A 13,172-nucleotide genomic window follows, 5' to 3' on the forward strand; every position below is an offset into this window, starting at 1 on the left:
AGGGAGAAGGGCGGGGAGTTGTAAATAAAACTGGTCAGTACAAAATCTAAGCATAATGAATGGAGGGGAGGAGTTACATTCTTTTCTACATTTCTGGAACCGACAGAACCATTGCTCTCATCAGGCAATAGGTAAAGTTCAGTTTCTAAGAAGAAAAAAAAAAAATCAACAGGTACAAATACAATTTCTTTCCTTTCACAATTCCACAGGAAAGGAAATAATCCACATTTGAACCCTCCCAGAGTTGTTTCTTGATGTTTTGGAATTAAGTCTATGTGCATGTCACACATGATACTGGCAAAAAAAAATCAATTCTGAAAAAACTATCCTGGAAAAAGAAAACAACCAGAAGGAAACCAGAAAACAAAAAAGGTAAAAAAGGAAAAGAAAAGGAAATGAGAGAGTTGTTAAATTCCCATAGCCTTTTAGAAACCAACTTGCTTAAAAAAAACAAACAAACCAAAACAAACAAACAAAACCCCATAACAAACATAAAAAACCCACAGAGCTCCAACATCAGACCTTTAAACACGGAGGACAAAACATTGATCATCAAAAGTCATGTTGTTCAAGGTCCTGACATGGTGAAGTCTTGGGATCAGATGAACAATTTTCACAGATGAGTCCTGTATGCTGCAGTGTCATGGCCACTTGTAACTCAGTTCTCAGCCATGATCACACTTGATGCTTCAAAGCTCTGTCTTATAATCAACACATGTTTTTAATATCCTGAAAGTCTATTGTTCTCACTTACAAAAGACATAAGAATCAAATTAATACTTTATTATCAAACACTATATACAACAGAGGTTGCTAATAATACAGAATTTAAAGAACATAGCTTTTTTATGTTTTACTTGTCTTTCCTTCGCCATCCAAGAAAGTACAGTACAAAACAATATTCTAAACTAACACGAAATGTTACCTTGTCTATTAAGGATACACAGTATCCACTAAACAGACTGATCCATGTTTCCCTGCTTCATGTTGCAAAGCCCTTGGCAACCAGGAGCGCAGCTCGTAGGGGTGAACTATCTGGACTGAGGGACTGCTGTAACAGAATTATTCCCTCAGACATCTGTGGGGATGCGTTTGTGGGGAGAAAATCTGAATAAAACTTGCACCAACATCCTCCAAAGCTTCCAGAGTCTTGTAACTCAACACCAAACACAGAGATTCAATGATTTATAGCACTTGCTTAACTTGGTATGACTGGGATTGCCGGATGCCATCAAGTATTCAAGCTGATGTTTGGTAAGTTTGCCACGCACAGTTATATTATTCTATGCAGTGTAGCATTCTATTAGCTGTAGTAGTTTTGCTGTGATTCATTTAGTTAGCAGAGGCAATGCAATAAAGCAAAGAGTTGAATAAGTGAATAAAAGATTAGTGAATAAAAGTTTGAGGTTGATAGATATGCAGCTGTGAGTTCATTACCATTTATAGAGAACTGATGGAAAACCACCAAAGCTACCATTTCTAAAATAAAATTAGCATTATTAATAGAACTATGATTGTGAACTGTAGGAAGTGTTTTAAGGGTGGTAATCTAGCATGCAATACTATCTTTACTCTGCCTAAAAATCCTTAAAGGGGTGCTTTAAGCTTCAAGGCCACCTTCCTCAAAGCTCTGTAATATTTTGCTGAAGAAAGTACTAGCACTTGCCCCAAGTATATGTGATAAAGAAATAAATTTACTGACTATATCAAACAATGTCTTGATCATATATTGTAACAAAAATGGTTGATTTTCCTCACTGCCTAGACTTTGGGTCTTGGTTGTATGTGCTCAATATTAGTAGAAATTTCCTCAGTCTTATCTTAAATGCAGAGCCTGCATTTAATATCCATACTCCATGGTATCAGGCAAGCCCAAATTTTAGCTTAACAAGGGTAAAACTTCCCTGTGTGCCTTAAATTCATTTTTTCCCAGAAACCTCAAGGAACCAGCTTTTCTTTTCTTTCTTTTTCTTATATTCACAAAATGCTGTCCATTAATTATACCAGTTCATTTTTAAACTATACTTTATCTTTAAAACAAACACAGAAAAACCTTTGTGTTGTTGGAAAGTGCTCTGTTTTTTCACATTTAACATGATATTCTCTCTTTTTTCCTGCTTGAAAGGTTTTGTTTCAGTGTTGGTGACATTTCCCTGACTACGTTCCAGAGTTCGAAGTCCATGGCAGTCTAGCCAATAGAAACCCCAAGGCTTGCATTTCCTGGCTCATGACTTTTTCAAGTCCTATCTTGGCCATGCTCGGGTTCTTTAAACGTTCCATCAACAAGACACTCCCCATATTCCTAATTGCATCAAGGGTTACCACTTCTCTCACATGTTTAAATAGGACAAGCATATATACTCACTCTCAGCATAAAGTATATCTAAATAATGTATTTTCTATTCTAGTGGATTTTTAAAAAAATATTTTGTTAAGTCTTTGGGAGCCCATCTAGTTTATCTCCTGCTGATAAACACGTTTCCTCTACTTTTCAAACTGTGTTGGAAAGGGGGGAAAAATCAACTCTTGAATTTGTATTCCACATTCTTCCTTTCTTCCCCCCACCAAGCAATGCCGATTGACTGTCCTGGCTTCTTCTACTTGTTTTATTCTCAGGGTTGTTGAACTTGCAGGGGAGACAAATCAAGAGCACACTGGAGAGCCAGTGTCCCAAACATGTTTCCTCCGGCCACTGATGTCTCCTCTTTAGTACATGGTCACCCAGAGCAGCATCCAAGGCTATCAGCTACTAAGTCAGCCCCGGGGAAGGTCACTTTATTCACAAAAAATGCCTCTGCATTTCAAGAAAAAAATTGTAGCACCATGGTGATCTGCTTTGAAAGAAAATAATCTGGTGTGTACTATCCACTGAAACAGAAGTAACCGAGGCACTATCACCCTCCGTGAAGTTTCCTAAATCTGACCTTGCTTGCTGTGTGCTAACATTCCTAAATATTCATCCTCCCTCCCCCTGCAAAAAACAGAGCTTCTATTGTGGGAGAACAAGCTTTTCTACCAAGGATGTTTCAAGCCAGTCCTATAAGAAACAGTGTCTTTTCCTTTTAGAGCCCATTCATTTTGAAACTCCTGGAGGAAATGGTGTTATATTGTATCTGTTCTTAATATCTCCCCTCCAGTCCTGACATGATGACATGATGCCTTGCATGATCATCTTACAGAACTGAATGAGAAGGCATAAATATTGTATCGGAGATTAAAACCCTCCCGGGCTTCCACTCAATTTCCTTATCCTTCACTGACTGCATCTGCCACTATTCTTCCTTGTCCACATACAGATAACACAGTGAGCTAACGGTGGTGACTTCTTATAGGAGAATGCAGAGGAAAATAAGAATCACTAGTGTCACTATTATAATTTGGCATTTTCATTTGGAGTCCTTTTATTTTTTGGAGGAGTTGAGGAAAGTCACAGGGAAGGGTCGGGTGTTGAAATTAGTTATTCCCCTCAAATTCTTGCTCATAGTTCAGGCTGAAAAGAAAAAAAAACAAACCAAACCAAAAAAAATTGACATCTGCAAAACCAATATAAAGTCCCTTTCTTGGGATAAGCAGTTAGGTGGATCTTTGATGTTCCAAGACCCTGATGTTTTCTGTGACAGGTTACTGGAATATACTGTGCTATAATATCAAAAGCATCGCCAAGAGGAACAGTAGGGTTGCCAAAAGCAGGCTGGATATCCTTGGTGTCTGTGCCGCGTTATCACTACGAGATGGCTCGGCTGACTCATGTACGGTATCATCTGTTCAAACAGAAAGCATACATTCCAGTGAGGTTTTGCATCTTTAATAAACTCCCTTTCAGCAGACTACTGCAAGTAGATTTCAGTATCCTCTGTGAAGCAAGACAACGGATCTCGTGCTGTCATTTACTTTCATGGTCATATATCATCTCATGTAATGGACTTGGACCTAAATCCTCCATTCCTTACACATTCCTTTTTTTCCCCATAGAAGATAGTGGGAGTATTAAGGCATTGACAGACTAAGAAGTGTAAGGTTTGACCAACTAAACAGTGTAAGGTTTCCCCTTAAACTCAGACTTGGTTGCATAAAACTAAGAGCTAGGTTAATATTTAGGCAGCTAAATAAAAAGCCCTTGTTTTTTAAAAGGAATTGCAGGTGTTCAGCATACGAACAGCATATGACTATCAAGGCCCTTTACTTAGCTCTGTGAATACCGTTTAGGCTCCTAAGTTTGAAATGTTGGTCTATGAACCAAGTTATAGAGCCCATTCCATGTGTAAAACTTCCACTGCAGCATAAGGTATGCAGGGATTGTGACAACAGAATTTCTAATTATTTTTCAGAAGTATGAAAGCAAACAACAACAAACGCCAATATGTTACAATTATTAATTCAAAAGAGAACATAGGCAAAATTTGAAAAAAGTTTAATAAATCATTACTTACTGTCACTGTACATAAAAAAGTTAATATTCATCTGTGCTGCTAAAATTTAAAATAATGGAAAAGAACCAGTTTCAACAGAAAAAAAAATGACAAACTGCATACATATTAATGGTAGAATATTTTCCTCTAATGTTAAGGTTTTACATTTTTGAGGTTGTCCTAAAATCTGTTTGGCTATTTTTAATCAAAATTAATTTCCAATTAAAATCAAACGAAATAATTCATTAAAAGAAACTTTAAATATCACATTAAAATTTACCTTTGTTTTAGCTTGTGGATCATGTTACTATTTCCATACAAAAGTTCCTCTAGCTTGGAAATTAACTATATCTGGCTATTTTAAGAACAAGCTAGCTTTGAATGTGAACTTTGTTTCAAGTAAATAAACTGAATAATTTATATCTTAATAAAATTAAGTTGTCTAAGAATGTGTATCGATAACAACATCAATGGAATTGAAAAAAGTTCTAATTACTGAGCCCTCAACAATTTCCTTTACAAACCTCACTGTCAACAGTTCTGGCCTAATAAGATCTGTGAATCATCACCAAGGATAACAGGACTGCGCTGGTGTACACAAAGGCAGAATTTGTTACTGGTGATTATACAAAAGCCAGTCTGAGTTTCAGATGCTTCTGCAAGTGTAGCACTAACAATTGGGAAATGACAAAACAAAAACCTTTTTATATTTAAACAGAACATATCTGGCATGGAAATCACTGAGACCTAATGGACGGTGGGACTCTATGATGTCATTTTTAAAAAGCTGCTTTTCAGAATAGAACTTCTTTTTCATGCAACATTAAGGGGCTCTTTTTCAAAGCTGCATCTGCCCCTTTTGACAAGGTGATCCCAAGGTCTCTGCACTTTGCACTTGTTTAATAGAGCAGTCTTTTCATCCATGCCTCTCAAAGCACTTTACAAATATTATTTTAATTGGAGTTGTGCAGTTAAAATCCTGAACAATCCTAAATGCTTGCCAGGGACCTGGAGAAGATTTTAGTTTATATTAATAAAAAAAGGGAAGGAGGACAGAGGACCAGAACTTCCCTACTAAAAACTGTCCTGGCAATGGAAATAAGCTACATTTTATGTCAGTCTGAATTTTGAATTTTCTGGATTTCATTATTAAGTTACATCCTCAGGGCTAATCTTGTCCTCAGTTTGCAGAGATGAAAATTCATAGGAGGGAACAATTTACTGTAAGCTTCCTTTTTTTAAAAAAAATTTGATAGTTTATATGGCTTCTGAAGTTTCCAATAATTTAAGTAGTAATGTGTACTGATCAGTTTCTTGCCCTTTCCTAAGAAAAAGGAATGGTTGAAACTGGGAAGACCACCACACAGAACCCCACTTTTAAGAGAGTAATTATCGAACATAATAGTGGGTGATGAGATAATGTGTCTCTGACCTGTCCCAATCCTTGCATCTCTTTTGAGAGAAAATGATGGCAGACAGGATGAGAACATACAAGAGAGACAAATACATTCCAATAGGTAGATTAGTACACAGCAAAAGTTACATGCAACGTTATTCTGTGATGCTATCCAATGCCTTGCATCCTAATAAAAATGAAGCATGTTAGCAAACTGTTCTATCTAGGAATGGTTAATTGTCTACTTATGTTTACTCAAATAATCTTATAAATATACAATGCTCTCAGGGATGAGAACTTTTTGGTAGCTGATATACTCTCAAACACAAACTTTTTATTAAGCCTACATATTATCATTCTAGCCCCATTCAACTTCATCTCAGTCTGCAGGATGCGTATCAGTTGGTTTTGTTTCCTCATTTTGCCTGCTGCTTTCTAATGACATACTTCTCTTATAGTGTGGGAAGGTAGTAGTAGCTGGGTAGCCCCTTTTAAAAACAAGCTCCATCTTTAACTGAAAGTATTTATGTTATTGGTTTGATTCAAAGTAAAAGTATTTTGTTATAAAAGATTAACAAGGGAAACGTTAATTAGTGCTCGCCATATCTCATATCATGAAAGAAAACAAAGAATGTTTAGAGTCAAGTTATAAGTAGGCAGGGAATTATTATCCTAATTGTATTCTCTGGAAGAAGAATGATATAATAATAGAAGTACACATTTATTGCAATTACAGATACTTCACTTGGACTTAGCATACATTTAAATTATTATTAGGGAACATCAAAATATTTTAGAAATTCCCAAATATCCCCTTGAGTGAAAATAATGTAATAGTATATGTCCAGAGATACACATTTCAGACTGATAAAGCTGTCAAATTTATTTTGCTGATTAATAATATATTATAGTTAAGAGTATCAGCAAACATGTCTCAGTATAAAAAAGAACTAAAAAAATTAATGCATTGCTTCATACCAAAGGAAAAACCCTTTTAAGTAACTTAAGAAACTGACATTCATATAAGAGAGCCTCCCTTTGGTATACATTAAAAATTGTGCGTGTGCGCACGCGCATGCACACATGTACAACAGAGAGAGAGACACAGATTTTTTGTTAAATTTCATTTCAACTAGCAGTTTATGAAGTATCAACACTGTGCGAGTGCTTATGCATATTTATAAATATATGTATACACGCACATCAGAACCCTTATTCTTCATAGGTTTAATTTCTTTAGCCCCCTGAAAAGATGAGGGATTGCAAACAACCTGGGGGTATGTACAGACATAGCAAACAGCTGTGTGGGACTGCTGAGGTGTTCTAGTTACTTGCTGTGGCTTTTATTTCAGGGGGCACTGGTTCTCCAATTAGATGTGCTGGATAGCTGGTGTGCTCCAGATGAGCACCTCTGAAGTAAAGCACAGCAAACAGCTGAACAGTTCCTCCTTAATTCAGCAATCTCCAGGAATGAAGTGGGTTATGAACTATCCTGATAAGAAATGGGTGTGCACGTGCGCTTGTGTGCACATCTATATCTATAGGTTGAACCCCATGTAGAACGCATATACCTATTCTTCTTCTTGTGTCCTGTCTGAGGTTATTGATGACAGGTATTTAGCAGAATTTGCAGATTCATTAGAAACTGACAGGGCTGTGACATGAGTCTGCTATGACTGTTACTGTATACGTACATGTACACAGAATTTCTGCATATAAATTACAGAGTGGAACCTGGATTTTTTCTTATCAGGATGGCATCTGTATCCATAGCTATAGACAGACAAATAGATAGACCAATCTATATCTAGATATAGAAAGATATAGATACAAACATATGCCCTGATTAATCACAGATTTAGAAATGTTTAATTTTAAATCTCACGAGCACCCTTATTGAAGTCAATGGGATAACTTGTGCTTAAAATTAAGCATGTCTTAAATCTGTGCCGATCCGAGTCAAACACATGTATACAAATGCAGCTTCCACTCCCTTTCCCCCACCTCCCAACACACACATGGTTACTGTTAACTTGGAGTAACTGTTGGCAGTGTTCTTGGGGAAGGAAGGGGAAGGGAGGAAAAATTTGGTAGAATAAGCATGACTCCTATTCTTAAGGATAACGCTGATTCAAAGAGAAGACTTGATATTTTAGGAAATGTTTGCTCTTTTAAATGGACCAGAAGGTGACATAGACCAGAAGGGGACATAAGTCTGTAAAAATTTGATGAGAAAATGTATCATAATTGTGCTTTGCCTAACCAGGTATACAAATGATTTTTTTTTTTTTTTTAGGAAGATACTTTTACCAGTTGTGTGCCTGAGCCATGCATTACTATTAAATAAGCAATGACCCTACTATTTTTTAATATTCATACAAATCGCATGAAACAAAAAAAGCACGTTTACTCTCCTCCTCCAATGTGCTGGGGTTGTGCAAGGGAAGACGCAAGAACTTCTGGACACACCACTGGAGGTTTGAAAAAGGGGTTCTACATTGAACTAAACCAAATGTCATAAAAGAGCAGCCATTTTATCTCCCATGCATTAGACAAGGATACTGGAAGAATGAAGTATACCATAAGCAATATTAGCACTGGTAGAAATGAGACAAAGCAGAGCAATTATACCATGCAAAGCATGCAGAGAGAAACAGAGGCAAAGAAGTACTGAAGCACCAAAGGGAAAGACGCATTTGTTAAAAGAGATTCTCTAAGCATACTAACCTGCTGGTTCTAATGAATTTTCTACTTTGTCGTTAACATCGAAAACACGATCATGAACACCTATAGTTTTCATACAGCTGTCTATAACAAAAATAGAGATAACAGCCAAATATGTTAGTGAGACACCCTTAAACTCCCCACTTTCCTTTTTTTCTCTCTCTATGTTTTTCTTCTCTATTTATTTTTTTTATATATATTTATATTTTAAAGTCTATGGCACTTGTCCAAATGCCAGGATAGTCTTCCATTTGTACAACAATTTAAGAAACAACAAGTTAGCAACTGCTATGTAATTAAACAAAAAAGCTTTATGGAGAATGATAAGAAAATATGATGAAAATCAAAACACAAATGTTGCTGTACAGAACAGATACACAAGATTTAACAGTAAAAAAAAAAAAGTTTTATTGCTGTTTACCAGATCACACAGTAAAGCATGCGTATAAAGCCACCCTCAGAAGCTTGATATAAAGAACTTACTTGCTGGTCGCACAAAGACTTTAAGCTTTAGGCAGGACCTCCTTCCATTATCTGGGATTGCAGAAGCTAACAGAAAAAGGAGAGAATGAAAGAAAAATAATTTTATATGTTAAAGGCCTTCTTTTTCACGCCTTCCCTTCTAAAAGGAAAAAACATATTCCAGACCAAATTCAAGATGTCCCGATTAAGCAAAAACATTACAAAAATCTTACAGGGCAGATGATGGGAGAAATGACACACAGGATATTTTCAAAGTTTCTTTCTCCATCTTCCCAATATTTTTCTGAAGGGGCTCAATTTAACACCATTTTGTATTCTGGGAGATTATCACGAAAAATGTAGGTCCAAGTAAAAGGATTCTTTTAAGTTTACTAAAGGACAAGAAAAATCTTGAAGTGCTAAATTTCAGATCAAGTACCATAAAAAAAATAGAAATCAGAATAATACTGTGAGTTATACAAATTCATTCTGGTATTTTAAAAAAAATATACCTAGTTTTACTAAGGTACCATACGGTTAAGTTCCTAAACTTGTGTGCCGGTGGTGCACAGGTACTTCAATTAGACATTTTACTCATAACCTCACTCCCTGTTCACCGTAACTTAACTAAAACAGCCCCCATTGCTTTATCATTGAGTGCATCATTAGAAAGTTAATATCTACAATTAAATTAATAAGGCTAAATTAACAGACTTCATAGTGTGCAAAAAATCATTTGTAGAGGACAATGGTTAGATCCAGTTGCTTTCTCTGGACAAATCCAGGTGTAAATGTTACCTTCCTATAACAGACTATTTTTTTCTCAAAGTGGATGCAACTACTGACAATTACCCCACTATCAGCAGAGAAAGTATATTCTCTGAGGTTAAATTTTCTGCTGATTTTAAAACAACACGGGCACTGGCCTGAATAACTGCAATTTCAAAATGACATGTACACCTGTACTTGAACACAAAAGTTGAGCACATGAATCTCCACTTCTGCAGGACATTCTGTGTACATACAACCTTCTGTGCACTTTTTGTAGCCACAAAAATCAGAGGTCAGAGGTCAAAATGTAGCTTGTAGGTATTATTTCACTACACAGACTCCACGGTCATTTAAAGAGCTGGGTACTGGTTTAGAGCAAGTGATTCTGCCTAGGGACAACATTCAAAAAGCCAGAGCCTGAACTGATTCAACCTTTGCAGGTTAGTCTAACCTGCCTAAGCTGAACTGGTTTGTAACAGGCCAAATATTCGCTCTGGACTGAGGCAATGTAGGCACATGTCTGCAGCTGCTCAGGCCAGGAGCTGGGGGTTGCTAGAGCGGGCCCTCGGCTGCAGGGAAGCTGTGCTGGGGGAACGTGGCCGGTTCAGACTGAACTGGCTAGGGAGGGGTTTAATTACCCCTCTCTATCCCACAAGCAAGGACCAGAGCCAGGTCTACCGGGTTGTCCCTTGTTGCTGCAGCACCGGGCACCATGGCCTCTGAGGCAGAGGGTGGCAGGGAAGAGAGTTAGTCTCCTCTCTACCGAGCCAGGACTACCCATCCTCACTGCCATGCTCCCTGCCCCCCCCCGCTGCCCTCCAGGGGCTCTGCTTGGCTGTGCCCCCACCCTGCCACTCCAGCAGGAGGGGGCACGGCCCTTGTTGGGGGCAGTAACCCCTGCCAATGTGGGGGAGTGCAAGCCCCTTCCCAGCAGGGGTGCTGCACTGTGGGGCCGGCAGAGCTACAGCAGGCTGCGTGCAGCAGCACCAGGGTCCGGAGTAGGATAGAGCCCTGCAAGCATGCTGGGATGCTGGAGGTCTCTAGTTTATGTTAAACCAGGAAGGGGTCTGGGACTGACATTGCATAAAGTGATTTGAGTCAAACCAGTTAAGTCTGATATCTGGTTTCAGCCATTTTCAAACTGGTTTATGCACAGTGAATGTCTGTTCTGTTACAGGTTTAAATCGGTTTTTAATCACTTAAACTGGTTTGTGTGTCAAGTCTCTGTGTTCCAGGAAAAAACAAACAAACAACTATTGGGAGCTATCTGGATTTACAAATAAATTTGGTGAAAGAGAGTCAGTTCGTTTTCTGTCTCTTACTCTGTCTCATCTGTTTTTATTAACTGTGTCCTCCTCTGCGACAGATAACTAAAATGATTTACATGCACAGACATGAACTCACATGCTCCTTCTCTCTTTTGCTCTGTGAGGTGAGAGTATACTTGAAGCTCTCAAAAGTAACAAACTCTCTCTTCATTTCTGGCTTCCCTGCTTTCTAAGCTAGCACTAGTCCTGCCATAATAAGAACTAGCAAATTCAATGCACAAAACAGAAGAAAGAAAATAAGAGACAAGTAGAGCTAGTGCTCTGATTCTGCACCTGTTGGGAAATACACGAGAGACTGTTTCCCTCTTTAATCAAAAGACAAAAAGTGTACAGAAATGATGCTTCCCTTTCCCCCCCTTCCCCCACCCGTTCACAATGACAAGCAGTTAAGAAGTGCTAACAGCTGGCTTTGCTGTAGGCTCTCACTAAATCAAAGTCGGAAAAACTCCCTCTACTGACATTTACAGTAACTGGTGTGTTATTTAGGGCACAATATTTGCACTCTGTGGTTATATCCAGGAAACTATGTCCTTTCTATGGCCCCAACTGAATACATACAACTAAGCACTAAACAGGTAGTTGTGGATTACTTAAAGACAAGAATGTTATACCTAACACTCCATTACTAATATATGCAATGATAGTGTTCTGCAAACACTTCTACTATTAGCTTAATCAGTGACCATAATGCACTTGTGATTCCTCACATACATCCTGTACAAAAATTTTTTTAGAAATGATATGCAAGGAACACACATTCAAGGGTAGGATTTAATACCGACATTTACAGGTTAGTAACTTATGATCATTTTCATAAAATAAGACTATTTATTGCTTATTACTATGTATTAGAACACTATTCCTGGTTATGGATTCATTACTGTTATTTGGGAAAAATAAGGAAGTGACACTTTGCACATGAACACAAAATTGACTATTCCCAAAACTGTAAAATCTAAGAGCGAAAAGAATCACTAGTTGGCAGGCTGGGTTTTTTCAGAGACCATAACTGTATTTAACCCTCCTTTTCCTAAAAGGAAATGTCCCAGCAGTGCTAACTTGGGCTTGGGAAAAAAACTTTCCATGTCATGAACTGATTGCTGTCGCCATAATAAAAATGAAATGGTTACAATATAACATTAAATTCCACATCCTAGAAACAGATATATGCTTTGATGCAGGTAGGAGAGAAGAGCCTCTGTCCCCCACAGGAAATTATTTATTTTTATGCTTACAGTAAAACAAATGAAGAAAACTCCTCACTCCCCACAGTGTTTTACTCCTTCAAAAAGAAAAGAAAAAAAAAATCAAGCAAGTCACTGTTTTGCTTTCATATCTGCCTGAACCACTAAGAACAAGGTGATGAAGGGAAACATAGTAACCTCTCTGGCCTTTCTGAGAAATTAAGAACTGCCTGCTGAGCTGGGTTACTGCAATCAATTTTTATTTCTTCCCTTCCCTCTTTTCATCTTAAAACAACCCTGATCTGTTGGTGTTCACTGTAGGTCCTGATGTATAAATCCACAGGGCATGTTCAGGGTGCCTCCTAGCATTTCCCCCCTTTATACATACTGCAGCAGGGTATCAATACCAGTCTATCCTTCAAAGCCCTGTGTCTTCCTCCTCACTTTGAAATGGTTTTACCATTCATCCTACCCAAACTGTTGTGATCATCTTGTGTTTTGATGAAAGATTAAAAGTCAGGGTTGAGATAATAACATGCGAGGTTTGGGAGATTTTGTGGTGTTGATGAGCTGCTTCTGGATCTTTCCTCTCTGAACAGTGAACTCTATCTATCTGACTTTGTTTTGAATGGGAATACTGCTCAGGATTGAGACAGACTTTAGCTAATGCATGTTACCTAATACTGATTTAAACTCAATCTGTTTTACCATGCAGCTGTTAATATGATGTAAAAGTTCTCAACCTTTTTATAGACTCAGCATCCTTTCATTATTTGTTTTTTTAATTGAGTGGCATCCCATCTAAAAAACTAACTTATTACAGGGCTTACCTCCTTGCAAAGGAAACAGGAAGTGGGAGCAGGGGAATGATTAGGCAGGGAAGAATATGGGCCTCCAC

General features: G+C 37.8%; 1 protein-coding gene across 2 annotated transcripts in view; it reads right to left on the bottom strand.

The window, feature by feature from the left end:
- Positions 1-762: 762 nt before the first annotated feature.
- The window catches only part of EFNA5 (ephrin A5), a 249,981-nt gene continuing 237,571 nt past the window's right edge, over positions 763-13,172 (bottom strand). The window contains exons 3-5 of one of the 2 annotated variants that reach the window (XM_019532455.1): positions 9,013-9,078; positions 8,533-8,613; positions 763-3,761 (exon numbers count right to left, since the gene is read on the bottom strand). In XM_019532455.1, coding sequence (XP_019388000.1) covers positions 3,640-3,761; positions 8,533-8,613; positions 9,013-9,078 — 269 coding nt within the window. In that variant the 3' untranslated portion in view covers positions 763-3,639. The remainder of the gene's footprint in view (positions 3,762-8,532; positions 8,614-9,012; positions 9,079-13,172) is intronic. The other variant, XM_019532456.1, reaches the window with a different exon arrangement.

This window comes from Crocodylus porosus, unplaced genomic scaffold (assembly GCF_001723895.1).
Source record: "Crocodylus porosus isolate Cpor-Errol unplaced genomic scaffold, CroPor_comp1, whole genome shotgun sequence".
NCBI classification, from domain to species: Eukaryota; Metazoa; Chordata; order Crocodylia; family Crocodylidae; genus Crocodylus; species Crocodylus porosus.